This window comes from Kockovaella imperatae, assembly GCF_002102565.1.
Source record: "Kockovaella imperatae strain NRRL Y-17943 chromosome Unknown BD324scaffold_4, whole genome shotgun sequence".
Lineage (NCBI taxonomy): Eukaryota > Fungi > Basidiomycota > Tremellomycetes > Tremellales > Cuniculitremaceae > Kockovaella > Kockovaella imperatae.
In genome coordinates this window covers 194,449-219,176 of record NW_019028944.1, presented here as the reverse complement: position 1 = coordinate 219,176, position 24,728 = coordinate 194,449, and the positions used below count along the sequence as shown (strand labels likewise).

The 24,728-nt window shown below is 51.5% G+C and overlaps 13 protein-coding genes across 13 annotated transcripts; 8 read left to right on the top strand and 5 right to left on the bottom strand.

The window, feature by feature from the left end:
• Positions 1-499: 499 nt before the first annotated feature.
• BD324DRAFT_344500 (hypothetical protein) lies at positions 500-2,852 on the top strand. Its single transcript, XM_022012535.1, has 6 exons — positions 500-1,747; positions 1,807-2,098; positions 2,154-2,174; positions 2,236-2,317; positions 2,378-2,725; positions 2,785-2,852. The coding sequence occupies exons 1-5, from the start codon at positions 862-864 to the stop codon at positions 2,618-2,620; spliced, it is 1,524 nt and encodes a 507-aa protein (XP_021872167.1). The 5' UTR covers positions 500-861; the 3' UTR covers positions 2,621-2,725; positions 2,785-2,852.
• Positions 2,853-3,284: 432 nt separating this feature from the next.
• On the bottom strand, positions 3,285-5,402 carry BD324DRAFT_679998 (hypothetical protein). Its single transcript, XM_022019061.1, has 2 exons — positions 4,830-5,402; positions 3,285-4,767 (listed from the first exon to the last, which is right to left on the bottom strand). Exons 1-2 carry the CDS (start codon positions 5,340-5,342, stop codon positions 3,331-3,333), a joined length of 1,950 nt encoding a protein of 649 aa, XP_021872166.1. The 5' UTR covers positions 5,343-5,402; the 3' UTR covers positions 3,285-3,330.
• Position 5,403: 1 nt separating this feature from the next.
• Positions 5,404-6,751, top strand: BD324DRAFT_620113 (mitochondrial outer membrane translocase complex, subunit Tom20 domain-containing protein). Its single transcript, XM_022015248.1, has 6 exons — positions 5,404-5,675; positions 5,758-5,828; positions 5,942-6,056; positions 6,107-6,187; positions 6,252-6,401; positions 6,459-6,751. The coding sequence occupies exons 1-6, from the start codon at positions 5,549-5,551 to the stop codon at positions 6,548-6,550; spliced, it is 636 nt and encodes a 211-aa protein (XP_021872165.1). The 5' UTR covers positions 5,404-5,548; the 3' UTR covers positions 6,551-6,751.
• Positions 6,752-6,793: 42 nt separating this feature from the next.
• Positions 6,794-7,723, top strand: BD324DRAFT_620109 (hypothetical protein). The gene is made up of 3 exons (XM_022015247.1): positions 6,794-7,383; positions 7,467-7,580; positions 7,648-7,723. Exons 1-3 carry the CDS (start codon positions 7,150-7,152, stop codon positions 7,666-7,668), a joined length of 369 nt encoding a protein of 122 aa, XP_021872164.1. The 5' UTR covers positions 6,794-7,149; the 3' UTR covers positions 7,669-7,723.
• A 128-nt stretch (positions 7,724-7,851) lies between these two features.
• BD324DRAFT_649618 (transaminase) lies at positions 7,852-9,493 on the bottom strand (the record flags this gene model as incomplete). The annotated part of the gene is made up of 4 exons (XM_022018022.1): positions 7,852-8,003; positions 8,062-8,329; positions 8,382-9,013; positions 9,067-9,493. The coding sequence occupies 4 exons, from the start codon at positions 9,491-9,493 to the stop codon at positions 7,852-7,854; spliced, it is 1,479 nt and encodes a 492-aa protein (XP_021872163.1).
• A 1,119-nt stretch (positions 9,494-10,612) lies between these two features.
• BD324DRAFT_620107 (50S ribosomal protein L30e-like protein) lies at positions 10,613-11,437 on the bottom strand. Its single transcript, XM_022015246.1, has 4 exons — positions 11,234-11,437; positions 11,123-11,172; positions 10,766-11,012; positions 10,613-10,715 (listed from the first exon to the last, which is right to left on the bottom strand). The coding sequence occupies exons 1-4, from the start codon at positions 11,288-11,290 to the stop codon at positions 10,689-10,691; spliced, it is 381 nt and encodes a 126-aa protein (XP_021872162.1). The 5' UTR covers positions 11,291-11,437; the 3' UTR covers positions 10,613-10,688.
• A 132-nt stretch (positions 11,438-11,569) lies between these two features.
• On the top strand, positions 11,570-14,634 carry BD324DRAFT_620105 (major facilitator superfamily domain-containing protein). Its single transcript, XM_022015245.1, has 9 exons — positions 11,570-11,957; positions 12,005-12,032; positions 12,093-12,504; positions 12,561-12,704; positions 12,752-12,859; positions 12,910-13,380; positions 13,431-13,501; positions 13,541-14,369; positions 14,423-14,634. The coding sequence occupies exons 1-9, from the start codon at positions 11,784-11,786 to the stop codon at positions 14,502-14,504; spliced, it is 2,319 nt and encodes a 772-aa protein (XP_021872161.1). The 5' UTR covers positions 11,570-11,783; the 3' UTR covers positions 14,505-14,634.
• Positions 14,635-14,722: 88 nt separating this feature from the next.
• Positions 14,723-15,603, top strand: BD324DRAFT_344219 (hypothetical protein). The gene is made up of 4 exons (XM_022012534.1): positions 14,723-15,052; positions 15,109-15,181; positions 15,225-15,277; positions 15,318-15,603. The coding sequence occupies exons 1-4, from the start codon at positions 14,796-14,798 to the stop codon at positions 15,415-15,417; spliced, it is 483 nt and encodes a 160-aa protein (XP_021872160.1). The 5' UTR covers positions 14,723-14,795; the 3' UTR covers positions 15,418-15,603.
• Positions 15,401-16,290, top strand: BD324DRAFT_344210 (hypothetical protein). The gene is made up of 5 exons (XM_022012533.1): positions 15,401-15,534; positions 15,652-15,700; positions 15,748-15,869; positions 15,930-16,041; positions 16,102-16,290. The coding sequence occupies exons 1-5, from the start codon at positions 15,514-15,516 to the stop codon at positions 16,158-16,160; spliced, it is 363 nt and encodes a 120-aa protein (XP_021872159.1). The 5' UTR covers positions 15,401-15,513; the 3' UTR covers positions 16,161-16,290.
• Positions 16,291-16,492: 202 nt separating this feature from the next.
• On the bottom strand, positions 16,493-19,381 carry BD324DRAFT_649615 (hypothetical protein; the record flags this gene model as incomplete). The annotated part of the gene is made up of 4 exons (XM_022018021.1): positions 16,493-16,821; positions 17,989-18,537; positions 19,000-19,009; positions 19,055-19,381. The coding sequence occupies 4 exons, from the start codon at positions 19,379-19,381 to the stop codon at positions 16,493-16,495; spliced, it is 1,215 nt and encodes a 404-aa protein (XP_021872158.1).
• A 538-nt stretch (positions 19,382-19,919) lies between these two features.
• On the top strand, positions 19,920-21,044 carry BD324DRAFT_649614 (Translin; the record flags this gene model as incomplete). The annotated part of the gene is made up of 7 exons (XM_022018020.1): positions 19,920-20,066; positions 20,121-20,211; positions 20,263-20,359; positions 20,409-20,524; positions 20,582-20,661; positions 20,716-20,811; positions 20,862-21,044. 7 exons carry the CDS (start codon positions 19,920-19,922, stop codon positions 21,042-21,044), a joined length of 810 nt encoding a protein of 269 aa, XP_021872157.1.
• A 300-nt stretch (positions 21,045-21,344) lies between these two features.
• On the bottom strand, positions 21,345-23,028 carry BD324DRAFT_649613 (WD40-repeat-containing domain protein; the record flags this gene model as incomplete). Its single annotated transcript, XM_022018019.1, has 3 exons — positions 21,345-21,728; positions 21,775-22,051; positions 22,109-23,028. The coding sequence occupies 3 exons, from the start codon at positions 23,026-23,028 to the stop codon at positions 21,345-21,347; spliced, it is 1,581 nt and encodes a 526-aa protein (XP_021872156.1).
• Positions 23,029-23,572: 544 nt separating this feature from the next.
• BD324DRAFT_620100 (hypothetical protein) lies at positions 23,573-24,670 on the top strand. The gene is made up of 4 exons (XM_022015244.1): positions 23,573-23,753; positions 23,818-23,887; positions 23,941-24,144; positions 24,200-24,670. The coding sequence occupies exons 1-4, from the start codon at positions 23,711-23,713 to the stop codon at positions 24,600-24,602; spliced, it is 720 nt and encodes a 239-aa protein (XP_021872155.1). The 5' UTR covers positions 23,573-23,710; the 3' UTR covers positions 24,603-24,670.
• The last annotated feature ends 58 nt before the right edge of the window (positions 24,671-24,728 follow it).

The window sequence follows — 24,728 nt, the reverse complement described above, 5'->3', positions numbered from 1 at the left end:
GGCCTCTCTCAGATCCAGGTCAAGAACAGAATCGCAGTCGAAGGTGGTTGGAGGTCAATATGTGGTTGGTGGTGGCGATGACCCTTTGCTGGAATATAAATTCACCCGAAAGACGTCACAAGGTCGGAATCATCTCTGCAATTCACTCTGCAACGCTCTCGCCTTTCTGTGTATCATTCGAGAGACTTGTGACCAACTATGAGAGCCATAGCACAAACCTCGCAGCACAATCGTGGTGATACTCGTCTCACTGACTAAATCGTCACAAGCAAAGGCCCTTGGTCGTCACTCGCGCAGGAAGGAAATCAATCACTCGATACATCCCACACAAACCCCCAGTGTCTACAATCATGGCTGGCTTCGGACCTGGGACTTCAGGTCGCGTCCTTTACAAGTAAGACGATGCTTGCTATGATCCGGCTCGGATCTCAATACCGACAGCAATCAGGAATGCACACACATACAACGTCCCTCTCCCTTGATACAATCGGGACGCTCCCTCCCTTTCCATCTGCGATGTTTTGGTATCCGAGATATACCAGCGGCAAAGATGCCTTTCTGACGTTATGATTCTCACTGACAGGATACATTCTATTACCTCGTTGACTGACACCATCTCCTCGATTGTGTGTTGTGTCGGTAAGGGGAGGGGGACGCTACCGGTCGCTGGCTGTCTGGAAAGAAGCTCCCGAGCCAATATAGCAAGAGATAATCATCAGCGTCAAACATGCCGATGTTGTCGCTTGATCAAGCGCATCTCGACTTTGAAATTCTCATTGATAGCCTTGAGGTCGTCGCATACTGAACAGAACCTATCTGCTCGGTAGTCATTCTCAACGATAGAGCCAATCAAGCGGAATCATGCCCAGAGAACGAAGGAAGCGATCACCGTCGCATAACTTGAACCTTCAAGATGTTTCACTCGTTGCAGGGACAACGCCAACCGGCGAGGATTTGTCTCGAATCGCAGGAGATCCAAACCCACCTCGATCAACGAGACGATCCACTGTACCGGCCTTCGATCATCCTGAGCCCAAACATCCGAGACGAGCTCGACCCAAGATTCAAACAACGTCATCATCATCATCATCAGCAGGCCCCTTGGTTGTCCCATATCCAATAGGACCATTATCGAATCGAAGCAAAAGGTTCGACCAGAAACATCACCTAGGGGTCTCTCCTAGCGCTCCTAGTGTACCCACCCCTCTCAGTTCCACTCCCAGTCATGTGTTCCATCCCTCTCCGTCTACAGCCATCGCCAGATCAAATTCATCTCGTCATATGGTTCATGCGCTTTCGGCTCCACTGCCAACTCCCATCAGTGCAACGTCGAATACTCCGCCCATCATACCTTCTCTTCCCGTTCCCCTGGTAACACCTCTACCAAAACCTCTACCGGACCTCATCCAAAAGCACGACTCCTCAACTCGAGGCAAAGGTAGAAGTTCAGCTCGGAACGTGTCTAGCGTCTCTACCTCTCGGCGCTCGAGAAAAGACTACGAAACGTATAGCGGAGGCACACCACCCAGTGGTTATCGAGATATGGCTCATCAACCACGTCTTCAGCTATCCAATTCTGGCCTCAATGATGCAGCATCACCAGCTCGAATCGATATGGCAGCTGCTTCAGCTATCACCACAGCTCAGATCGCTGATCAGAGGAGTAATCGATTCCATAGAGCACATCGCTTCGAGAGATTACCTTTGACTCCAAGATCAAGGTCCCCCATTACGTTTACCTTCTCAGGTGAGCCGGTCGTGGCCGGAATGCGAGGATCCTCTTGCACTCACGCCTGTGGTCTTCAGGTGAACCCTCGGAATACTTTGCCCTCTGGCGAGGGCGCCGTGTTCGACTACCGGGTCCCCTTCCATGGCCATGCGATAGTCTCGAGCTGGAGCGAGTCGAAGCTCAACATTGGCTCACGCGGCTTCTGCTGGGGTATCCATTTCTCGGGCCAGTCACTGAGGTCCTGAGGGAGAAGCCCGATGGTAGAGTATTAGACGTGGCGACGGGCGTAGGGGTCTGGGCGATGGACGTGGCGGAGATGTTCCCTTGGGTCAAGGTCGTCGGGTGTGACAATGTGCCGATACAGGAGCGGTGAGGTTTTTCAAGCGAGGCAGGATACCTGTTGTGCTGATTCGTTGCGTGACAGGGAGACCTGTGAGAATGTCGAGTGAGTCAGCGCTCGACGGTCTAAGAATACGAAATCTGTGCGCTGACGCTCCTTCTGTCAGATGGGACATTGTAGATCTCGAAGATCTCCCATACGAGCCTGAATCATTCGACGTGATACATATCCGATTCTCTCATCTCAGAGTCAGCTATAGTGTCCACAAGCCAATGCCAGCTGATACGAGATTTCCCACACCTTTCTAGATTGCGTCGTTCCCTCTCTTACTCAAGAATGCCTGGCGATTGCTCCGAAGGGGAGGTATCCTGCTCGTCTTCGATACGTCCTCACCGCCCATCTTGTCCAATGGCAAGACGCCGACTGGCGCTCAAGCTTGGACAGATGCATTTCATCGATCGCTTCAGAATGCAGGCATGGCGCCTTTCAAGGTGATGATGAGCTCACGACATCCGCTGGTGTCTGTTGTTTTATTCCAAAGAGTCACTTGACTGATTTTTCGTCTGTTGACTCGCAGGTCGACGATGTGGTACATATCTTCAGCAACGAAGATATTGTAGGCAATGACATGCGTGTTCCTATAGGACACGGTGAGGGTGAGCAGCTCTCATCGTGCCATAGCAAAACCATTCTAAGCTCACTTTGTGTGACTAAGGACGCATGGGCCAACTCGGCAAGATTCACGTCATCAACACGACTGCGTTCCTTGAAGCTGCTCGATTGGTCATGGTGGAGTATGGAGGTTATTCGGACTCAGAGGTCGACGTGTTGAGTAAGTGCAACGTTCAGTACGGTCAACTGAGAGTTGGCCCAGTCGCCGCTTATATCTCTGATGCGGAGAAACAGGCCTTGTACACCAGGTACGGCATTGATTGCTGAATGCAGTGTAACTCAATCGAGTGCTGACTCGTTCTTCATTAGATATCACGCATTCTCCATTCGGAAGAGAACTGAAGATATATGACCACGATTGGCTTGTGCGAGGGGAGAGATCTCTGCTAATAGCGTTGTACATGAGGTAGCATATCACAATGACAAACAGTAAGCAAGATACGCAACATGTATGAGCAAGACTGTAAATCTTTTCGGTCCCCCCCCCCCCCCCCCCTCTCTCTCTCTCTCTCTCTCTCTCTCTCTCTCTCTCTCTCTCTCTCTCTCTCTCTCTCTCTCTCTCTCTCTCTCTCTCTCTCTCTCTTTCTCCCTACTCATCCCTAAGCTTGATCCTCCTCTTTTCTCCACCTTCCAGGTCACCTGTGCCACTTAGGTCTGCCGCTGCGGCCGCGGCTGCATGTCCATCCTTACCCCAAGGTTGTCTCGCCGTTCTCTCTCGCTTATCAGCCTCGTAGGCTCTAAAAGTCTCTTCGGCGTCCACTGTGATGCGATAACCTTCAGTCGGTACGCCTACTTTCTTCAACTCCTCCAACCACAGTGGCAGCGTCGGTTCCCATAAAGGATGAATGTTTGTAGCGTCTACAGGGCAGGCCCAAGTGGATCGATCAGCTCGACCTATGGGCGAGGAAGTATAATTGCCAGCGAGCATGGCATTGGTGATATCGATGAAGGAGAAAATATCCGGGTGAGCTTCACAGAAAGTTCGAAGCTGCCTGTTGTACTGATTGGTCATGAGGATTCTGACTGGTAGAGTGCACAGCGGAGGGTCGTACTTGAGGAGCTCTTCAATGGATGTCTTGCTCGACTCTGCCTTGGCACCACTGTCTTTCGCGAGATCCGAGGCATCTACCGAGGACGCGCTCTTCCTCGCAGAAGGGGAGGATGGTGGGATTGTCAAAGTGGTATGGGTTGATGATTCCATAGCGGAAACATCAAACATACTGGATCGATTGGATGATTCCGTCGAACTGGATTGAGGCGATATTTGGCCATCCCTCGTCTCAGGTTGGGATCTCCCCCTGATATCTGAACCCTTGTCCAAGTCGTCTGAAATATGAAGCGTTGATACACCGTCCAAGGTATCGTTCACCGGGGGGTCCGTATCCTTGCTCCTGGCCCATGGCGTCTTGGAAATCCTTTCAGCCGGTCCAGATTCCGCGTCTCCTTTGCCCATCGCTTCTTGCCTCTTTGCGTGATCCTCTTCCAGTCTCTCTACATACTTCTCCGGGATGCGGGGAAGAACTTCATCCTCCACCAATGGAGGTAAGGCAGCGGCGATAAGCACCTTGCTCGTCCCTCGTTTCCGAGACGACCCTGAATCTTTTCCTCCTTCGCGTATTCTCTGGCCGATAGGCCCGTCTACGATCTCCCGTTGGAGCCAAGCAGTGTAAGCAGAAACGACAGCCTTGACGAACAAATCTGGACCCAGTGCAGAGCCTTTCATAGATGTTTCGGTGGCTGTTGCTAGGACGTGTTGGGTATCATCGAGCTCTCCATCAGGTGCGGCGATGGAAGCAGAATCTTCAGCGGATCCTTTGGAAGGATTGGAGGCGAACGTCTGAGCGTTGATAGGCTTATGTTGTAGTTGCCAGAGGTAGTTGATCTGCAGGTCGACATTTCCAAAGATCAGTAGGGCCCATCTTCCGGAGGATGGAAAGTAGGCAAAAGGTGGAGGAGCGAGGAGATTGTTCAGAATAGGTACGAGCTCTTTCGACACTTGTTTTAAGGATTTCGGATTGTTCAGACCCTGGAAAGTAGAGGTGTATGAGTATCAGTAGATGGCCATAGTTCAAGATGTCCGGACTTTACCTTGGCTGAAGACCCTTTGAACGTCTGAAATTTTACGCCATCATCGGATAAGAGCTTGAAAGGTCCCACAAAGCTATCTCCGAAGACGTGCAGCGTGGGGGAAGTATGCGGTGTACGGCTGTTCGATCCTGATCCCGATCCAGAATAAGCAGATGGTCTTCCAGAACCAGGATACTGGTCTCGTGCACCTCGAGAAGCATGTTTCGTATCCTGACCCCATCGTCCCGTATCATGACTGCCACCTCGTTGTTGGTAAGCTGGAGATGGGTCCTGTCCACCATGTGACCATGATGTTCGAGAAGAACTTGAACCTTGAGACTGAGCGGTCCAGGAACGATTTGATCCAGGTTGCTGATACGCGCTACCAGAGTATGATGAAGAGGGTCCAGAGCCGTTGACTCGGTCTCGAGATCCAGGCCTTTGGGTCGTGACCGTTTGTGGGTCCGATGCTTTGCCGGTTCTGGACCGAAGATGAGGAGGGACGTATTTGGATTTCGAGCTTGATTCAGACATTACGCGGTGTACAATAGAGTATCTAACAGCTTGAATCCAGCTGAATCAGTTGAGATAGATGTACACAGCGGTGGTGGTGGTGGTGGTCACATTAGCACACCCACTGTCTGACGGAATCAAATTTCAGAGGCGAATTTTTGAACGCTGGCATCGGATCACCTTCCTCGACAGTCTTATTATACGAAACTCGCCCCAGTCAACTCAAGATGGCTTCAAGGACTCCAGCTCAAGTCGCTTTGATCACCACCGGTGCGATCCTCACTGGACTGGTAGGATATGCGGTCTACTTTGACTACCAGAGGAGACATAACCCAGAGTTTAGAAAGTCTATCAGTGAGTCGGGTCAGGCCGTCCCAGACTCGCTCTGTTCGATGGGGGCTCTCGACGGTGATATGGAGCTGACAACCTTTTCTAGAGAAACAACATAAGAAAGTCCGAGCCGCTGCTGAAGCAAGGAACAAGGCGGAGAAGGACCGAAACTCAAAAGTGAGTCTTGGGATTCTGAGCCATCATCCAAGTCAGCCGGTTTACGAGCTTTGGACACCCCGTCTATGATGCACATCAAAGCTGGAAGTCGGCGCTGATCCTTCTCCTCTTAGCTTCTCCGTGAAGCGCTCAAAGAGATTCAAGCGGAATCTCCACCAAGTGCCCCAGAGCAACAAGAGATGTACTTCCAAGAGCATGTCGGACAGGGTGAACAGCTCGCCGCGATGGGTGAGTTGGGCGAGGGAGCGTCCATCTACGTGCTGACCGACATTCATCAGGCCCTGATAGCTACGTCGAAGCCGCCGCTCACTTTTACCGTGCTCTGAGAGTTTATCCCCAGCCTGTCGAGCTTCTCATGAGTAAGCTTAACTAATTCCCTCAATGCTTCTCTACCGTATACAGGGCCATTGACTCTCGTTTCAGTCTACCAGAAAGTCGCACCTCCTCCCGTCTTTGCACTGTTGCTTGAACTCACTTCTTTGACCGGTGGTGGACCCGCAGGAGCAGGAGCAGGTTTCGGCGCCGGTGGTCCCCCACCACAAGCTCCCGCAAGTATCGATGATATCGATGAGGGTGAGTACCGAGTCCGGTTTCATTAGGATGTCGCTGATGCCTGCTGTCTCGGATCAGGCGGAAGTCCCACGGGAGACAGCCAAGGAACGTCTAGCGGTAGTGGCATGGGAAGTGGAGGAGATTGGGAACGAGTCAGCGAGGGAGCTTAGCGTCGGGATCTATTCCTCAGCGAGGTGGAAGAAAGCAGAAGACAGGATAGCAAAGAACAGGAAGCGGAGCAGAGATCGAAGAGCAGATAGCAGGAAGCACAGATACCTCGCCACGGACCTGTACCCTGCCTGTATGTCGTATAACTTAGCGTTTACCAATGCCCATCTCACCCCATTTTGCCATGTATCAGTACTTTTAACCTACAAACGGGATCAAATTTCCTGACAAGCGCGCCGCTTTCCCGGCGATCTTACGCAGCTTGTCCATTCGGCTCAAATGCTGTGGTTGTAGACAGACGGTGCGACCGGTGCTCCTGTCGAGCCTCACGTACAGCATTGGCAAGGACAGTGGACAGACAAGACGCCTGGGAACCCGATTTCGAGACGTCATTTTTGGAAGGCCGTTTTATCCCAGCTCGCGCTGCTATCTTCCACTTTCCGGCTTCACCCAACCCAACGAACTCATCAAAGCAATCTTGGCACCGCTCTCTCGTCGATAGACTTTGGTGCTCAAGCAGTCAAATCCAACACTCAATTACCTGTCTCCAGACCTCTATTTACAGTATTTACGGTGAACTCCCGTGACTTCTGCTATCGCCATGGGAAACTGCATGTCCGACCCCGCCAAGCCGCCGGCGGGCGGCAAAGGTCAAAGACTGGGATCTGGATCCGCCCCTCAGAGTACGTCTCATGCACCGGCCAATACACATGCATCAGCACCACCACGAAACGCAGCTGCTAGTCCACCGAGAGTGCTGGGTGGCTCAACTGGAGATGCAGATGGAGACGCAAGAGATAGAGCGTTAAAAGCAGCGGAAGAGAGAGCGAAAGCGGTGAGAATTCATCTAAGCCCCCGTGTTTGAACTGGAGGGAGCAAGTACGGTAGCTGATATTGCATTGATTCCCGACGATCTAGGCTCAAGGAAAAGGAGTGAATAGTTCTAATCCGAAGGCTGGTCAGTTGTCTGCCAAATTGGCTGCGGAGCGGAAATCGCCTCTCGTCCAACAACAATCTAACGAGAGGATGATGGTGAGTTGACACCGCAGTCTCAGCTGTCAGGCGCTTGGGGCTCGAGCTGACAATGCCCGTCTTGTAGGACCGGGGCGAATGGAATTGATCAGGGTTGGTAAAGGATCTGAATTTTGGTAGCTAAGGTTGTCAATGTACATGCATATCGATTAATAGTATCCCATGAATGTGTGCACATGCTGAGTGCCCGCTCAGCCCATCCTCAAACTTCTTCAAGATGGTCACTCTACTTCGTCTCTCTCTCTCTCTCTATGCCCAGCCCTTCCGCTGCCTACTGCCACTTGCTCATGAAGTCCTTGTGGAACTTTTCGATCTTCGCCACGTAATTCTCTACACCCGGACATAAAGCAGTCACACGGAGATGGTAGGTATCCGGTTCTTGACCGAACCCAGATCCAGCAACGGCACAGATACCCGTGGCGTCTGTGGATGAAGAGTCAGTATGAGAGAAAATCCGCCTGTTAGTCCGCATGTGCCTCACCCAATAGGTCCAAGGCGTACATTACATCCGCCGCTTTGCCTTGCTTCTTTGCCTCTGCGATGGCCTTTTGAGGCATCTCAATCCGTGGGAACAGATACATCGCACCATCGGCTGGTTGGCATGACATCCCAGGAAGGGAGTTGAACCTTTCTCCCATGAACTGGGAGCGTTCTTTGAGGTGGGAGAGGGTGGTAGTGGTCTCAGTCTTCCAAAGGTCGTAAGACGGCTCGCCGGGTTTGGGAGGGGATACGAGAAGGTCGACACCGACCTGGCAGGACAATCGTCAGCATCCGATGGCTCCCTGCAGACTCAGCACTCACCTGCCCCGTGACGGGAGGACACAGCGACACACTGGCCATCTTGTAGACCTGCTCCATCACCTCATCCGACAAATTGGTACATTCAAAGTACCCTCCTCTCCTTCCGCATTCTCCACTGACGCCCTTTGATATCGAGTGGAATGAAATCAACTCGACAGTCTCCGCCACTTCTTTCGGCATTGACCTTAAGACCTTTTTGAACGAGATGAATGGCTTGTTCTCGGGATCAAAGATGTTGTACTGATACACCTCATCTGCCATCAGGACGATACCGTGATCATAGCAGAGCTGCACGACCTGTTTCATCGCATCTTCAGGGAGACAAGCACCCGTTGGATTGCCAGGGTTGATGATGACCAGAGCTTTGACGGGCGTGTTATCCTTCTTGGCCTTTTCGATCGTCTGGACGAGGGTATCGTGGTTTAAAGACCAGTTGTCCGCTTCGGAGAGGTAGTATGGGAGGGGTTTGGCAGAAACGTAGGCGAGCGTAGCGGTGTAGAGGGGATACTGGGGAATAGGGATCATGCAGCCGTCTCCTTTTTGCAGTGCGATACCGAGGATCTGCGAGACACCAGCGGAAGCCCCAGCAGTGAGGTAGATGTTCTCGGGATCGGCAGGGTACCCATCGCGTTCTACCATCAAAGGGTTTTTAGTTCACATCGAGTCGAGCTGAAACCTTCCTCACCTTCGATGAATTTAGCTACTCGTTTTCTGATCCCCAAGATTCCTTTTGAAACGGTGTAGGCGCCCACACTTCCAATCTCCTCGTGTAAGCTCTTGGCTCGAGCAATCACGTCTGAGGGGTAGATCTGCTTGGCGATCTCAAGATGCTCCTCCATTAGGTTCGGATATTCCAACAATGAGATGACCTGTCGCCAGTAAGTGATAGGAACTTGGTCCAATCCTTTCTGTTGTGGGTTCCCGATATTGGCCGTGACGACCTTGTCGAAGGGTAAATCTTTCTTTCCATCGGCGAGCTCATGCGTGTATTTGTCGGCTTTGAGTGCAAGTTCACCACGAACTGCGTACTCAACTTCGAGAACTGCAGGATTGATGCTTGATTTCGTTAAGACCGGATGCCGTTTGCTGCTGCCGTTGGCTTGAGACGACATGGTGGAATGAAATGGGCGGCGTCGTTGAGGAGTGATCCGGTTCAAATGGTTGTTCCGATAGAGATTTGATACATGTAATGCTCGCCCTGAAGCTGTTGCTGCTGTTGTTGATGTCGTCGGTGAAGTGGCTGTGATGATACAAGAGGGAGAAACAGACCAGAGAGATCGAGATGCTGACGAGAAGGACATTAGACGAGAGAGAGAGAGAGAGAGAGAGAGTTTGCTTTTAGGTGGAGGTTTGGCGGATCGGCGAGTCGCGAAGATCCGAAGGAGTATGAGGGGCAGATGGAGCGCCGATGATAAGTGAGCGGAAGAATGTAATCGCGAACAAACGTTGGGTCAGTGTCGTCTCCTTCTCTCCGCAATAGCTATTCAATGTGATCTAAACGTGACGACGGAAGATGAAGAGGAAGAAACGAACGAGAAAGAAAGGAAGGAAGGATCAAAGATGAGGAAACAATGTCGACTCGTTGCTCCCAAAAAAATGGGAGGCGAGATGAAGACGGGAGTCCGATGAGATGACGGTCATTGTGGTGATGAGGGGGAAAGCATGTAACGTGGAAGGCGGGACAGCTCCTCAGCAACTTCATGATGACATATGGGGGCTTGGCCCTAGGTCGTCGCACCAGGCGTTCATCGCAGTGCAGCTGCACGACAAATGTCCCATCTCACCGGAGCCACAGACACAAAGAGCCACTCACCTATCTACTGTCCTTCCCAAGTCACTCAAAATCAGACGGTGGAATGACTGAAGTTAGCCAAGATTATGATACGAACATGGCAATAGGAAAGATGCTAGCATCAGGTGTCACTCGCTTGATCACCCTTATCTCGTAGAGCTCGAAGCGAGATAGCATCAATCAACTCGTTTCTGATCGGTATCGTCCGAGTCTGAACGACTCAACGTTTCCGCGGCGGGAGACGCTGAAATCCTCGGAGGACAGCGATGCCCAGTGAGGGCTGACGATGATTATAAGACGAGTGACTTATAGATCGTAATCCAATACAGGTTTGGACAGCGAAGAGGTCAAATCATCTGGATCGCTGAGCGCTGAGCACAGCATCTGCTTGCGACCTTCGCTTCCGCATAACCTTTGTCGTGCACAGCAAGCGCCCAGAAATCTCCAATCATCGATGCATCAGGTTTCCATCGTCCCTATACCCATATCTATTCCGGTCTCCCTTCTTCAGCCTATTAGATGAGCAGCTTTTCAATCTCATTCTGAACGAGACATTAGCATCTCATCTCAGCTCTTCCATCCGGCTACTCACCTTGACGGCTTGGATCTGACTGTTGAGCTCCCTGGCTTCGTTGGTGGTCACACTAGCAGCGATGACGGGCCTAGTGACTCCACAGGCTCGACCCAAGGCGGTCTTGGAAGGGACGAAAACGTATGGGACGTTTTTGTCTTCGCACAAGAGTGGCAAGTGAAGAACGATCTCGATGGGTTCGACATCGGCCGTCATGATGATAAATTCACAGATACCTCTGTTGAGAGTCTTGGTGGCCTCGTTGGCACTGGGGAGGGCTGTCAGTCAGCGGTGATGGGGTTTGAAGAGATATTTGAGAGAGAGAGAGAGAAGAGGCATCAAGAGGGATGGATAGCTGTAGATGGCCCACACACTCACCCCTTCTTCAATTGCTTGTAGTGAGATGCCTGCTGAACCAAGTCGAGAATCTGGCGAATCATCTATCAGCTCTCTCTGGTCTCATTGCCACTGGATCCATGTACAACCCACCTGGTTCGTCAACTGAGCGTTGGCAAGAGGGAAAGCCTTGGGGTTAGGAGCGGACATGGTGTGTAGTTGGGTCGGATGGATTACCACCAGATGAATCAGATGACGAGGAGATCTTTCACTACTCTCTCTGAGACGTTGACCTCACTGGAAGGATCCTCGGTCAACAAAGAAAGAAGATGGATGAGTCTTTAAAGTTGTTCGTTCATCCAAGGGGCGTGCTGCCCAAAAGAAAAATAAAATTGACGATCAACCACGTGTTACTGGTTCTTTATTCAGGTTACCCGCTTAGCGGGGTAGACCGTATCGAAGACGCGCAGTGCGACAGTAGTGAGCAATGAACTAAGTTGGTAGCAAGCTTGAACCAAGTCGATGTCGTCTTAAGCTTGCATAATTGTTGGAGTGGAAGGCAAATGCTGAGTAGAGAAAGGGACAAGGGGATTACAGACAGTTTCTCTGTCAACGTTGGAGGCCGGCAGCAGCGGCGGATCCATTAGCGGTGCGATTGGACAACATTCCAGAAGTCTGATATTCGGATCTGCGTATCGACAAGATGACGGGAGGGGGTTACATACCTACTGGACCGGAAGACTTCGAGCTGGAAGAACGAGGTCAATCATCCAGCTCGACTTCACATCATGCTGTTCAGTGGATAGGCAAACCCAGCGTCAAAGGACCAAAATGGGCACGCCTACCGTTGTTGACGGTCGGCATGCTGGGGATTCAGGTGGGCAGGCACGCCGTTCGCGAGGGATCCTGCTGACGTCGTTGAAGTGCGTCTGGTCGATTGAAATGGGATATGGTGATTGAGAGACCAATCCAAATGCCCGTCACCACTCGCTGACACCTCGACCGTTCACAGCCTCTCCTTTCCTGCTCGACCTTGGCCTGTCGAAATCCTACATGTCCCTCGTGTTCATGGCAGGTCCTCTGTCTGGCCTCATCGTTCAACCGCTAGTCGGAGCATTCGCCGACCGATCAAGATCTCGATGGGGTAGAAGAAGACCATTCATGATTGCAGGCTGTACAATTTGTGTATTCGCCATGATGCTTCTTGGCTGGTCCAGAGAAGTCGCTGCCTTGTTCGGGTTCGGAAATTGGATGGCCATCTTTCTCGCGGTTTCCTCCATCTACATGATTGATTTCAGTATCAATGCGGTGATGAGCACGGACAGAGCGTTGATCGTGGATTCTTTGCCTCCAAAAGAACAGGAGGAAGGGAGCGCATGGGGAGGTAGGATGAATGGCTTCGGCGGTTTAGCAGGGTTCTTTGTGTGAGTCGATCCCAGTGTGAAGACGAATTGGAGGGTCAGCTCATTTGGGCTCGCAGTGGCAATTTGGATCTTCCGCCTGTACTGCCCTTCCTTGGCAAGACTCAGCTCCAAATCCTCTCTTTCATCACTAGTGCCATTCTCATGACCGCTCATTTCTTCACCTCATGGGCGGTGACAGAACGTGTGCTCTTACGTGACGAGTGAGTGAAGGGTCGTCCCCCCCCCAGAGAATGCTGAACGCTCCTAGTCGCCCTCAGAAGAATGGTCTCTTCAGCAACCTGAGAGCTATTTGGGACAACCTGTTTGCTTTACCACCGGGAATCAAAACTGTCTGCACAATCCAGTTCTTTGCGTCGTGAGTGTTGGTTCAATTCAAGGTTCTGGGTCTGACTGACCCATCGGTAGTCTCGGATGGTATCCCGTGCTCTTTTTCACTACCATCTGGGTCACCGAAGTCTACAAAGCGTCTCACCCAGAACTCGATCCGTCCGATCCGGATGTCGGCGCGGCAGCCGTCAGAGCGGGAGCTCGAGCTTTGTTCTGTCAAGCTGTCGTCAATATTATCTGCGCCATGACGATCCCGATCCTAGTCGAGTCATCCGGCGTCCTGCCGTCTGACCAGAGACTAGAGTATGAAGCTCTGAATGGGAATGGTCAAACGCTTGATCAGCCCTCGACTCCGGGATCCGCAACCTGGAAGAGGATGCAAGAGGAACGAGGAGCTTCGGGTCGCCTCCGACTCGCCATAAGTTGGATCAGAGACGTGTTCGATCGAGCTAGATCTGGTCAAGGAGTGTTCCCACTGAAAGGATTGACCTTGATGAAGGTATGGGTCGCTGCTCAGGCTTGGTTTGCGTTGGCGATGCTGGGCTCATGGTGAGGTGACATTCTCAGAAGCCTGAGAAATGACTGATGCTTATACCAAGGTTCGTGACGTCCCCATTTGGCGCTTACCTCGTCATTGGGTCTACCGGATTCTCATGGGCACTGTTCCAATGTGAGTGGGCCTCACAAGGACTCTCTAACAGACCTTCAGGGGCTCCGTTCTGTCTGCTGGGCGAGTTAATCCTACTAGAAGGCAACGTCGATAGGTCTGGTCCACGGTCGAAGTATGATCGTCGACCAGGATCGCCAAGAGATGACTATGATCCTGAGGAGTCTCCTACACCGCTTCACGCCTCTGTCATTCCTGAGTCTATCTCCATAGTCCGACCTGCACCTCAACATCCGCATCCCCACAATTCCTCTCAAATCAGTCCTAGAGAATCTCAACCTAGCTCATCTCGTCCCTCGCTCTCCGACGATCATGTCACTTCAGCCCGTTCCAGACGTTCAAGACCCAGCTCTTTGGACCTCAAGCTGAATACTCCGGCGATGGATACGAGCGGAGATGGCTTAACTCCGCTCATACACCAAAACGATACAGTCGGCATTGACCATACCGAGACATCCATTGTCATCCATCATGGCGATTCCTCCGACTCGGATTCAGAATCCGACGCATCACCCTATCGACCAAGTTCACCTCGATCGCCTATCCCAGGTCAAGCGGGCAATGAAATCGGTGATAAAGCAGGGATCATACTGGGTATACATAATCTTTTTCTTGTCTGTCCTCAATTCCTCGTCACGTTTCTCAGTTCAATCATCTTCGCCTTGATGGAAGATTCAAATCCATTACCAACCCATCATCCCAATTCGAACCCTGTCTTAGGAATCAATGGTACAGGATTGGATTCAGGGATGGTGGCGGATCCCGCAGGACTAGGCTTTGACGAGGATGGGCTAGTGAGAGACCTCAGTCGCAGAGCAGAGGCCATAGGCACGGATGAGTCGTCTCCAGCGGCAGTCGGGTTGATATTTCGGTGAGTCTAGAGCCTTGCAAGCATCGAATACTCGTTGACTCGCGTCTCCTCAGTATCGGCGGGGTAAGCGCGGCTATCGGGGCTTTCATATGCTGGCGGTTGATGCGCCAATTCGCACGCGGAGAAGGGATATGAGGGAGGAGGCACGGCGCCTTGGTCATCGCTGGTCATCAGGACATGGAGTAGCATATAGACTATGGGGCTGAGGGTGCGCCTCACACCATCTGTATTTGTTATCGTAGTAATGCAATCAGTGTTGCACGTCCCGCCGGTCCAGTCGAGATATAATAAGTCCGTCCATCGGATGACCGAGCCTCGGTGAAAAGGTCGATCATTCAATGATCGCCCTGTCCTGTGATCCTTGGCGTGTGTCCTCGACTATAACAGGCGATATCGAGAACGATACTTTGCCCGGATTCATATGCGATGGCGGCGCTCAGCACTAAGTACGTCTCGGAATACGTCTCCAGTCTGGACTTGTCCACGCACGCCCGGACAGTAGCCCTGTTCGGCGGGTCGAACGGTATTGGCGAAGGTGTAGCGAGAAAGCTGGCAAGCCTGGGATGTCGAATCATTATATTAGGGAGAGATGAGATCAATGTTGATAACATGAAACGAGAGGCAAAGGCTATGAAGCCTAGAGGGGAGATGGCTGAAATATCATTTATCAAAGTTGATCTACTGTGAGTCGCTCTTCACCAGGGTAGCTACTTCGATCCAGCTGACTTGGGGGATCCAGTACGGAGTCCGGGATGAAGGATGCTGTGAAAAAGCTGAAAGAGGAAGTAGGGCTACACGCCCTTGATTGCACTGTGAGCGGTGCTCGTGACGGCAGTCTTTAACTTCACCCGGTAGATGCTGTTCCAGAATGGCCGGCCTACAGGGAAGGTCGAGCTCACTTCGGATGGGTGAGCCATTCATCGTTCCAACTGCGTCAACTATGTGGAGCATACTAAGGATGCTCATACATGATCCCTACTTGAGACACGAGAAAGGCTATGCCGTCCAGAGCTTGTCTCGATTTGTGATTTTTTCGCTCACGAGGTAGCCGCTCAGAGGTTATTGAAGGACGCAGGGACCGTCGTCTTCGTTGCGAACGCCGGACAAGATTTGAAGGATCTATCTTTGGACGATCTATCTTTCAATGAACGGAAGGGTCGTAGAGGTAAGGCGGGACTGTTCCTCGACCAGTCTGCCAGGGACAGCGTCATTCTCGACTCGATCACCATTGCAAGTCACTGATAGCGCATACCAAGACAAGCCTGTTGATTTTCAATTTTAGGAGCTCAACAAGCGCTTCCCTCGCTATTCTTTCTACAATCTATGGCCAGGTGAGCATGATCCTTTTGTATCAGTTCCGCTCACCAATCCAACTCAGGGCTCATCAACACTCCCACATTCACATACGACTGGGCACCATTCCCTTTCGATTGGGTCATGTGGCTTGGCATGTTCATCATCGGAAGTACAAGAGACATCTTCGCACCCGTCCCTATATACGTGGGTCAGATCGCTGTACAGTACCAGCTCTCATCTGAACGCTGACGGGCGTCCTGATAGATCGGCCTTTGTGAGCCAGATGAGAGAAAACGCATGCTCGGCGATGGACAAGCTTGGAAGTACAATATGGGGCCTTCGAAACCTGGATCTTGGGCTACCAATGCGATAAATCGTGAAGCCTTGTGGCAAAAGCTGTCGGAATCGCTCTGAAGAGTTTGTCCTCTGTTTTCAGGGTATTCTCCTCAGTATGAACATTGCTTTCGTCTGAGCCACTCATCATCTTATAAATGAACTTTTACGACTGTTCATCGACTGTCATGGCATGTGTGCTTCCGAAACGTGCGCCGCTCTGAGGGTACTGATTGGCTCCGATCTCGCCAATGCATTCTACTGTATACCCCCACTCTATTTATGGTCTTACCCACTTGCCATCATGCCACATGCAGACTATCTCAGCCACGGAGCAGATTTGTGACGTTGTCGTTCATGGTCAGGCGATTCTCCCCTGTGGCTGCCTTGTTGTAGTCGTTCATTTGGCTCCGGACAGATTCTTCCGAGGAAGGAGCCCACGAGAGGCCAATCTCACCGGAAGCCTCGTTTGCAGAATCAGTGACGCTACTGGCTCATAGAGCTCTCTTGCGATCAGCATTGGCGTTCTCGCCGCCTTCGGAACACCATTTTTCCATAGACTTGGTGAGTAACTTGGCTCCAAACGTTGCAACTCGATTCTTCCTGGAGGGGTCACCAACCTCCGTGAAGACGAAAGTCGACGAAAATTGCGGGTCTGGCGCCGTCGAGCTGCCAGGGAAGATGAGAGCATGTGCCGACGCCAAAGCGCCAATGTAAACGTCCGGAGTGTAGGACATCTTCGAGTCAAATTCAATTCCAATACGAGGTAAAAGCTGGGGAGATTGGTTGATGAAGGCAGAGAAAGAGGTGGATTGAGTTACTCCTGGGGGCTGGAAAGTTTTTTCTTCATACTCCCATGCAAGCCTGGTAGACTGGAACATGAAAGGTACAGGTATATACAGGGAATAGGAAAGGAGTACATGTGTGATACACGTCTCGCCTCTGAGAGCCAACCCCGGGCCACGAATGGAGAGCAGATAATCCTGCTTCGAGAGAATTCAATTCTGGGGACAGAGCGAGAGGATTTTTGTCTTCCTTTGATTTGAAACTAGAAGGCCAGGCTGGGTCTCTCTTTTCGTATCTGAGAGCGGTGATCCTCTGAGCATGGCTTTCTTGGATAAGAACGATCCTGCCTGATATGCATTCTGCTCAGGTATGGTACGGTATATGATTGTGATGTATCTTGCTCGTGTTGTACGATATCCTTCGAATGTGGCAGGAATCTTGTACGGGTAGAAAGTGCCACCTCCGTCTAATTGGTCATCAGCCCCATGTCTCCGAGGCGCTGTCTCACTGGAAAGACGCCTGCGCTGTTAGTGGTCCTGTTACGAGACGGTCGAAGGAGATAGGTAACCAGGAGAAGCGGCAAGCGGGATCTTTCTTCATTGGAAAGGCTGCTTGGGGTATGAATGTCCGTCAAGTGATTGAGGTCGGCGTAAAAGGGAATGCCCTTCGTTTCACAATTGCTATACAGTAACATGTCAAGAAAGCGAGATAATTCTACTGTATCACATGTCTCCATATCCTCATCCAACCATACTTAGCCTTCTCATAAAGACCTTGGGCATATGTTACATATTGCAGCTCCATGAAGAGGGGCTTCGGGATCCATAACGATTTCTCCTGTTTGACACTCCTCAGAAGTCCCTTGTTACAGTTATAGGGAAAGAAATGCATCGATCTCGCCAGACCTGCAGTACCTCTATATATCATCCTGGATCGGTCGAAGGTCCATGCTTATGGACATGGTGCTTATTGTCCTCCAGACCTTTGCCAAGACCATCCTCGGCCGGGACAGAGCTCTTATCCGTCCCTCGTAACATCCCTCAACATCGAGCAATGTGCTTGGAAGCGTCTCCGATCAAATCAAGTGTTCAGGTCAAAGTATGGTTCGGCAGGCATGTGCCACGAAGGAAGGCGATGTATTGTCTTTCCGTGTTCATGCATCTAGTCTGCACTGGACCGAAATCTTCTAAGAGCACGCACGCACTCCTGCTCTCGCCCTGAAAACTTTCTGCTGGAATAGACGTATCATGGTCCGTGAGCATCTCACTACTGTCTTCGAATCCCAAGGCCCTTAGATGGTGGAATATGGTTTGAGCGTTAGACCCACACAAGGCGTCAGTCTGAGACCGAGACATGATGCTGCACTCCTCGTTCAGCTTTGCCACTATCCGCCTCTCGTCAGGATTGTTGTTGCTAGGATCCCGCTGCCAAGTCTGTATTTGGGGATGGAATCCGAGGGCTTTAATCTCTAGAATCTTCTGAGTATCGTTTGTCGAGCTCTTTCCTTCTATCAAATTGGATCGCACAGATTGCATATCTTGAGCTTGTCGTTCCAACCACCATAAGATGACTTTATTCTGCAGCTTAGCAGTCTGCTTTGTCCATTCGGACCATTTGTCGAATGCGTCCTTGAATGTACAGTCAGTGCCAGCGTATGAGGTTTCAAGCGGCCCAGTATCCTCTTCGAGCAGACCTTTGGTTTCTTCGGGCTCCGTTTCGGCCTGACTTCCGGGTACTAGACCCAAGCTTCGACCTCACAAGTCCGATCAGCTTTCCCATGGCAGTCAAAACCTCCCAACAGTAGTGGCCAATCTCAAACGGTGTTATTGAGCTTCTAGGTAATGATGTACGGATCCCACAGCAATTCAATGCAGAACAAGACCAAAAATCTCATGGCAGATACCTTCACACCGGCAACGGAGCGGGGACTAGCCGCACAGGCCCTCTGCCGTTTTGTGTACTCTTTCCTTTCACATCCCTCCCCTTCCTCTCAGCCTCACAACGGATGGATTCTAAGGCTGTCACGCAACAACAAAATTTGCGTTAGGAAGATACTCTGCAGAGGGAGGTGTCGCTCCTTTCATTGGATCATGACAAAGGTCAAGACCTCTGATATGTTGCACCCTAGGGGGACGAGAACGTATACTTTGCCCTTGGGTCCACGAGAGTGGCTTGAAAAGCAGAGTACGAAATGCATTCCCTGTCACTGACCCACCATCAGCTCGCTATCATTTCATCAGCTCCTTGCACTGCTGTTGAATTTTCCCTACTACCTCATCCTCCTCAGCATAGTTCGAAAGATCCTTGGATTTCCAGGTTTCAAGTAGCTCGTACTGACTCTCTGCCATGTCCGTCACCGTCTTTTCGTACTCTTCCTGAGTCATAGTTCCGCTTGCATACTTCTCCAAGGCAGTCTTTGCTTTCACTGAGTAATCGGGGAGCGACTCCCGGACCATTGAGTCAATGACGATCTCCAGCTCCTCGTGCCAGAGAGCGAAAAGTCCAGAGACGGTCTCACACGTTCCACTGGGTCTTACCAAATAGGCTGGAGGCCTTTGTTCCCGGTTGATAGGTGATCTTGGAGGACGACACAGCATTTGCGCCCGAAGCCATGGACCTTACTGGCGCGATAGAACTCCAACAAAGCCCACTCTCGGGATCGAATTCTGTGACGGGCTGTCGCGACAATCCAAGTGTACGTCTCTGGGGCGAAGTGAGCTACAGTGCCCGATTTGGTCTTGAGTCGTACGCGCACGAAACAGCTTTGTCTGGTGTATGTGGAAGGTGAGGGTTTCTCGTCGTTTCTGTGCGAATTATCTCTTCGTCTTTGCCCTTGGAGCCTTCTATCCCCATGAAAGGATTGCGTTCGGCCGACTCAGCTTCTGTACGTAAGTTTGTTCGAGCAGCTATTGCCGGTCAGCGCACGGATGAGCTTTGGTGAGGCGGCAGAGACGATCCCTCATGGCATGGCACTTGGCTAGATCGAGCCAGTCTCTACCAAGTTGAGCAAATCACACGCACCTCCGCCACAATGGCCGCTGGGTGCCACGAATAGGATTTTCTGATCCAGTCCAAGGCTGAATCTGCATTTAATCTCAGCTTGAGGCCAGTTAGTGCTTTCACCGCGGTACAACGATGGCGACAGGAGCTCAATCTGGAGGCTTACCTTCGGATGCTGTGCCGATCAGCTCTGGAACCTTGAGAGAGACGCGTCTCAGTTCGGTAGATCGGGCACTAGGCTCAGTCATCGCTTCTTTGGAGAAAGAGCAAGAGCTGAAGAAGGTGAGGACAGGGAGAGGAGAGTCCTAGCATGTAGGAGCTGATAGAATCTCTTAGGCTATCAGAGAAGCTATGGAACCCATCGAGGATATATCTAGACGAGCAGCGTCGACTCTGAACGACATTCATTCTGTCCACGGGATGGATCGTGAGTCGGTTGGCGACGTTGACATATTGTCATTCTGACCTGGGTATTCAGACAGAGCCATCGCTCAACGGACGCTGGACCTCATTGAGCAGGTACGACCTTTGTGGACGGGAGTTTCTACACTCATCCCTGCTGGAGAATTCTACCGGTACGTTTGAGGTATTCGGCCGGATCGTACGTTGCCTGACAGAATTCAGATACTCTTTCGCTGTAGGCCCAACACTGCGCACTCTCACGCAGCTGGTAGCCTATGCGATCTTCATCATTCAGGACGCTTTGGCTCCTTCACATGATGTTGCACGTCACCTCGGAGGTGAGCAACTCGGAGACTCTGATTTCTGTCTGAATGCTAATCCCTGTCCTACTTCAGTCCAAGAGGACTCGGCGGATGGTGTCATTCTCACTGCGGACGACTATCTGCAAGGAGTCATAGGAGCAATCAACGAGCTGGTCAGTTCCCCTTTCTACAAGTTTTCGATGACATGAAAGCTGAGACTGTAGCAGCCTCGTCTTTCTGTCAATGCTGTGACTGCCGGGAATTATCATCTCCCCCTACGGATCGCTAGCTTTGTCAACGATGTCTTCGCTTCGTATTCTCAGGTGAGAGCTTGACGCCTGTAATTTCAATGGCTTGGCTGACGACACACAAGCTGAATCTGCGAAATGATGTCCTTCGCCGCAAATTTGACTCACTCAAGTACGATCTGAAGAAGTGCGAAGACGTCATTTACGACTTGACGTTACGAGGTCTGAACCCTCGCTCTGCGGATGTCAGCTCGGCGCCTGTCTCGAGGACCTCTGCCCCGCTCGGTAATACCGGGTCTTCTGCGTAATGATGTGCATCTGCTCTTGCTTGAGCTGGGATAAAGCCCCGACGACAACCATTCACTCTTCTTCCCGCTTCAGTCTAGACTGGACAGACTTGCATTCGCGCATCGGAATCCCCCGCAGAACATACAGCAGTGGATTTTGGATATCGCACGCTCCGATGGAGGTCCAGCACCAACAAATAATACGAGCAAGACTAGCAGAGTGTAGCAATAGCAAAAGGCAGGCCATTCCATAGCATGCATCAGCGATAGGCCTGGAGGAGACGGGCCATTGTCCCATTGTCGTTTTAATCAACATTCCGCTCATCCCTGCACGGTGTCGGCGCCAACTGATTCGTCTCTGTCCAGCTTCTGCTTCTTCTTTTTCCTTGGCATCAGGTCTCCAATATCTACGCCCTTGGCCTTGAGGCGTCCAAGCTGTTTAGGGTTCATCTTCTCCAGCTCTGCACGGGAGTATGTTTTTTCCGATGCGTTTCCGCTAGCATCCCCAATCGTGACGGTCTTGTCGTCCGCAGGCCCGGCCAAATCGTCGTCTTCTTCGAATCCCGGCCAGCGAGGGTACAGAGAGAGCTCATCGTATAGGTCCAGGGAGGCGATGGCGGATGACGATGCGGACAAGGATGCGTTGTTGATCATGGCGAGAAGGGGATCGAGAAGGCTCGAGTGGGTGGAGGACACATTTGACAGCTGATTGATGGTCAGTTTGGTTGGGGAATCAGCACGCAAGGCTCACCGTGCCAGAATCCGACACTTCGGCGATCATGATCGATTTGCGCATGGCTTGAAGGTCCTCCTCGGATGGTGTGGCGTCCTTGATGATACCCCGCATGTTATCTGGCATGGCATTTGTTTTGATTGTTCCCCAAGTTGTATCCATCGAGATGACGAACTTGCTGCGATCCCTTGGATGGACTGCAAAATCAAGAACCGGATAAGGAGTTTCAAGCGTGTTGAGGCGAGGATTCTCCGAGCAGTCTGAAGGTAGCTCAAAACTATGTATTGCCCGGCACCTGCATCACAGACATCAGCACGAGCTAGCTCCTTAAGCTTAAGACTGTGGGACATACCCTGAGGAGAAGAAGATGATGACACTCTTTTCCCCAATTCGCATTGATGTGATTTTCTTGATGCATATGCCTCGACCCGATGGCAATGTCCATCCCTCAGGAGCTCGTTCAAACTCGTCGTCGTTATCCGCGTCGTGTTTCCGTTTGCCCTGCTTCTTATCCTTGCGCAGAGTGCTCCTGACGGTCCTATAGGGCAAGACATCCTCAAGATCCACTGTTCCGAGCTGGTTCCCATTTGTCCAATCCCATGTCCTCAAGACGGATTCCCCTCCACCTGATATCAGCCAGGAAGGTTGCGAGCTGGGTATACACAGTGCAGATACGAATTTCTCAGATCCAAAAAGGTATCTCTCGATGACGAATGATTGAGGGAATCGTGATACCCTGATATGCTCGTCCCTGTCGGCGGTGATGATATGCTTTCCATCCTCGGACAAGAGATGCATGCTGATGAGGGAGACGTGCCCTAACAGCAAATCGGCATCGACGTTCCGAGATGGATCGGAAGTCAATAGACCATTACCTGGCCGTTCATCCTCGTGTATCACTCGTGGAACCAAGGGGTACCGGTAGACATCTCCAACCTTGTCCGTGAGGATGATATCGCCTTTGGGACCAAAGGACAAATGGGCTCCTCGTTTAGAGATGGACCGGCGAGAGAGCACCTCCAAGGACTCGCTGGCGAACACCAAAAGCTGCTTAGCCTCTGTCAGAGCTGCTATATGCTTCTCATCTGGACTGATGGCGATGTGTCGAATGAAAGAGCTTGGGTGATTCTTTGGATCGGACGGTTTGGACGACGAGGATGTCGAGGCGGATCCCGAGCTAGTCCGGTATAAGAGAATCGAGGAACCCGAAGCTAGTGCTAGAGACGAGGATGATGAAGCTGTAGCAGCGATCGGAAAGGGAATATCGCCCATCCTCCAAGGTGTGCTCGCTATCAAGATATAGCTCGAGTAATGTCAAGTGAGCAGTTTATTAGAATTTGTTGCTTTGGGCCTGAAATTTCTGTGTGGCGTTCGAGGATTTTGACCTGTTTGCATTGACAGCAGTCATGGTGACTTCATGGCCTAGCATGATGGGTTTCCTCAAGGATATGAGGTCTTCACGGGCGCGCATAGTCATGGTGACGATGAATATATGCAGAAATTCATTGGTCCATGGTGCGTCGCGATCCTCACCCACGGCCCTCGGGTGCGTGCGGCGATGACCCTTTCTGGGGTACCTGCTCCCCTCCGCCGCGCGTGCATCAGCACAGCTGTTCGCTGTCTCGAGCATGCATTCGAGAAGTAGCTGGCACATGCACCGCAGATGACCAGACGCGCAAACGTCGCCTGCTTCCATTCTGCGGAACGCGTCCCCATGCCATACGAGGACCGGGCAAATGAGCGGAAGTGTTATTTGACGTCACGAAGCGCCACGGAAGAGTTTCTGCGTTGGGGGGTTCCGGCGCAGTTAAGAGACACATTATGGTGCTCGCTCGCTGTACCTGACATGGGAGAGGGGGGAGGCATTGCGGAGCAAAGAAGAGGTCGTATCGCACTCAATCGCTATCAGATGGTCGATTGAGCTAGACTTCCATACAGTCCATCCGCCCGCCCAATGTCGAATCTGACCTACCAGGACTGTGGTAATGGGGTCACGGGTGGGTTACTAACCGTCATGGTGCTGCGGGTGGTGGTGGTGGTCCGCTGAGTTCTTCCTCGTAGCTTCTCAGAATCCAGCAGGATTCGACGCGATCCAAGTGTCAGACTTCTTCTCAATAGCAAGTCTACTTCAGTGAGTGCAGGCCCAGCTGTTCAGCCTACGGCTCTGTTGACCCGAAATATCAGCCCAATCACCGTCGGAGCCATTGCCATAGTCACCTTATTTCTCTACCTCCGACTGAGCTCAAATCGATGTGTGGCTCCCGTCACGCTATTTGACTGGATCATCAATGTGGCCTTGGGAAGTACATTGGCGGGAATCGTCAATGGGACGAGCCTACTCCGCGGATTGATATCGCTCGTCACCCTCCTCCTCTTCCAACTGATATTGTGAGTGAAAATCGTCTAGGCATCCGCTAGGTCTTCTATACTGACTCGATCATAGGTCATACATGTCGTCAAATTATGGATCAATCCTCGAACACGCCATCAATGCCCCTCCATTGGTCATCGCTTTCCGAGGTAGAGCGCTGGACAAAGTGATGGCACATCACCGAGTCTCCAAATCCGACCTCAACGGCGCTTTGAGACGCTTTGGTATTTGGAACATTTCTCAAATTGAAGCTGTCATCATCGAGCCGACGGGCGAGTTCACAATCTACAAGCAGAATGATTGTCCAGAGGGTGTCAATCCAGAGGTACTGATGGATGTACCTGGGTATCGTCGTTTGGTGGAGCATTTCGACAAGGAGGGTATAGCGGGTTGTTCGACCAGCAAAAAGGACAAGCAGTTGAATAAGAAGAAGGATGGTCAGATAGCCAACGACTTGGCATCTCGTGAAGCATGAGGAATCACTGCAGACAGACCCCCTTTTGTAATCTTCTAGCGCATACATGTATCTATCAATCATCTGGCCGGCTTCCCGTAGATCAACAGACCGACCGAGCCACACGAAACGTTCCAAGCTCAAGCT

Bases quoted from the DNA above. Each gene is read 5' to 3' on its own strand.
- BD324DRAFT_344500 (XM_022012535.1), top strand. From the start codon at position 862: ATGCCCAGAGAACGAAGGAAGCGATCACCGTCGCATAACTTGAACCTT. The intron at 1,748-1,806 runs GTGAGCCGGTCG...TGTGGTCTTCAG, and splicing joins CATTACGTTTACCTTCTCAG to GTGAACCCTCGGAATACTTT. The intron at 2,175-2,235 runs GTGAGTCAGCGC...TCCTTCTGTCAG, and splicing joins GAGACCTGTGAGAATGTCGA to ATGGGACATTGTAGATCTCG.
- BD324DRAFT_679998 (XM_022019061.1), bottom strand. From the start codon at position 5,342: ATGTCTGAATCAAGCTCGAAATCCAAATACGTCCCTCCTCATCTTCGG. The intron at 4,768-4,829 runs GTAAAGTCCGGA...TCTACTTTCCAG, and splicing joins TCAAAGGGTCTTCAGCCAAG to GGTCTGAACAATCCGAAATC.
- BD324DRAFT_620113 (XM_022015248.1), top strand. From the start codon at position 5,549: ATGGCTTCAAGGACTCCAGCTCAAGTCGCTTTGATCACCACCGGTGCG. The intron at 5,829-5,941 runs GTGAGTCTTGGG...TTCTCCTCTTAG, and splicing joins AGAAGGACCGAAACTCAAAA to CTTCTCCGTGAAGCGCTCAA. The intron at 6,402-6,458 runs GTGAGTACCGAG...GTCTCGGATCAG, and splicing joins TATCGATGATATCGATGAGG to GCGGAAGTCCCACGGGAGAC.
- BD324DRAFT_620109 (XM_022015247.1), top strand. From the start codon at position 7,150: ATGGGAAACTGCATGTCCGACCCCGCCAAGCCGCCGGCGGGCGGCAAA. The intron at 7,384-7,466 runs GTGAGAATTCAT...CCGACGATCTAG, and splicing joins CGGAAGAGAGAGCGAAAGCG to GCTCAAGGAAAAGGAGTGAA. The intron at 7,581-7,647 runs GTGAGTTGACAC...CCCGTCTTGTAG, and splicing joins AATCTAACGAGAGGATGATG to GACCGGGGCGAATGGAATTG.
- BD324DRAFT_620107 (XM_022015246.1), bottom strand. From the start codon at position 11,290: ATGTCCGCTCCTAACCCCAAGGCTTTCCCTCTTGCCAACGCTCAGTTG. The intron at 11,013-11,122 runs GTGAGTGTGTGG...AGCCCTCCCCAG, and splicing joins TACAAGCAATTGAAGAAGGG to TGCCAACGAGGCCACCAAGA. The intron at 10,716-10,765 runs GTGAGTAGCCGG...TGTCTCGTTCAG, and splicing joins GTCAGATCCAAGCCGTCAAG to AATGAGATTGAAAAGCTGCT.
- BD324DRAFT_620105 (XM_022015245.1), top strand. From the start codon at position 11,784: ATGACGGGAGGGGGTTACATACCTACTGGACCGGAAGACTTCGAGCTG. The intron at 12,505-12,560 runs GTGAGTCGATCC...TTGGGCTCGCAG, and splicing joins GGTTTAGCAGGGTTCTTTGT to TGGCAATTTGGATCTTCCGC. The intron at 13,381-13,430 runs GTGAGGTGACAT...GCTTATACCAAG, and splicing joins TTGGCGATGCTGGGCTCATG to GTTCGTGACGTCCCCATTTG.
- BD324DRAFT_344219 (XM_022012534.1), top strand. From the start codon at position 14,796: ATGGCGGCGCTCAGCACTAAGTACGTCTCGGAATACGTCTCCAGTCTG. The intron at 15,053-15,108 runs GTGAGTCGCTCT...TGGGGGATCCAG, and splicing joins TTTATCAAAGTTGATCTACT to TACGGAGTCCGGGATGAAGG. The intron at 15,278-15,317 runs GTGAGCCATTCA...AACTATGTGGAG, and splicing joins GTCGAGCTCACTTCGGATGG to CATACTAAGGATGCTCATAC.
- BD324DRAFT_344210 (XM_022012533.1), top strand. From the start codon at position 15,514: ATGAACGGAAGGGTCGTAGAG. The intron at 15,535-15,651 runs GTAAGGCGGGAC...TTTCAATTTTAG, and splicing joins TGAACGGAAGGGTCGTAGAG to GAGCTCAACAAGCGCTTCCC. The intron at 16,042-16,101 runs GTGAAGCCTTGT...CTCTGTTTTCAG, and splicing joins GGCTACCAATGCGATAAATC to GGTATTCTCCTCAGTATGAA.
- BD324DRAFT_620100 (XM_022015244.1), top strand. From the start codon at position 23,711: ATGTCGAATCTGACCTACCAGGACTGTGGTAATGGGGTCACGG. The intron at 23,888-23,940 runs GTGAGTGCAGGC...CCGAAATATCAG, and splicing joins TCAATAGCAAGTCTACTTCA to CCCAATCACCGTCGGAGCCA. The intron at 24,145-24,199 runs GTGAGTGAAAAT...ACTCGATCATAG, and splicing joins CTCCTCTTCCAACTGATATT to GTCATACATGTCGTCAAATT.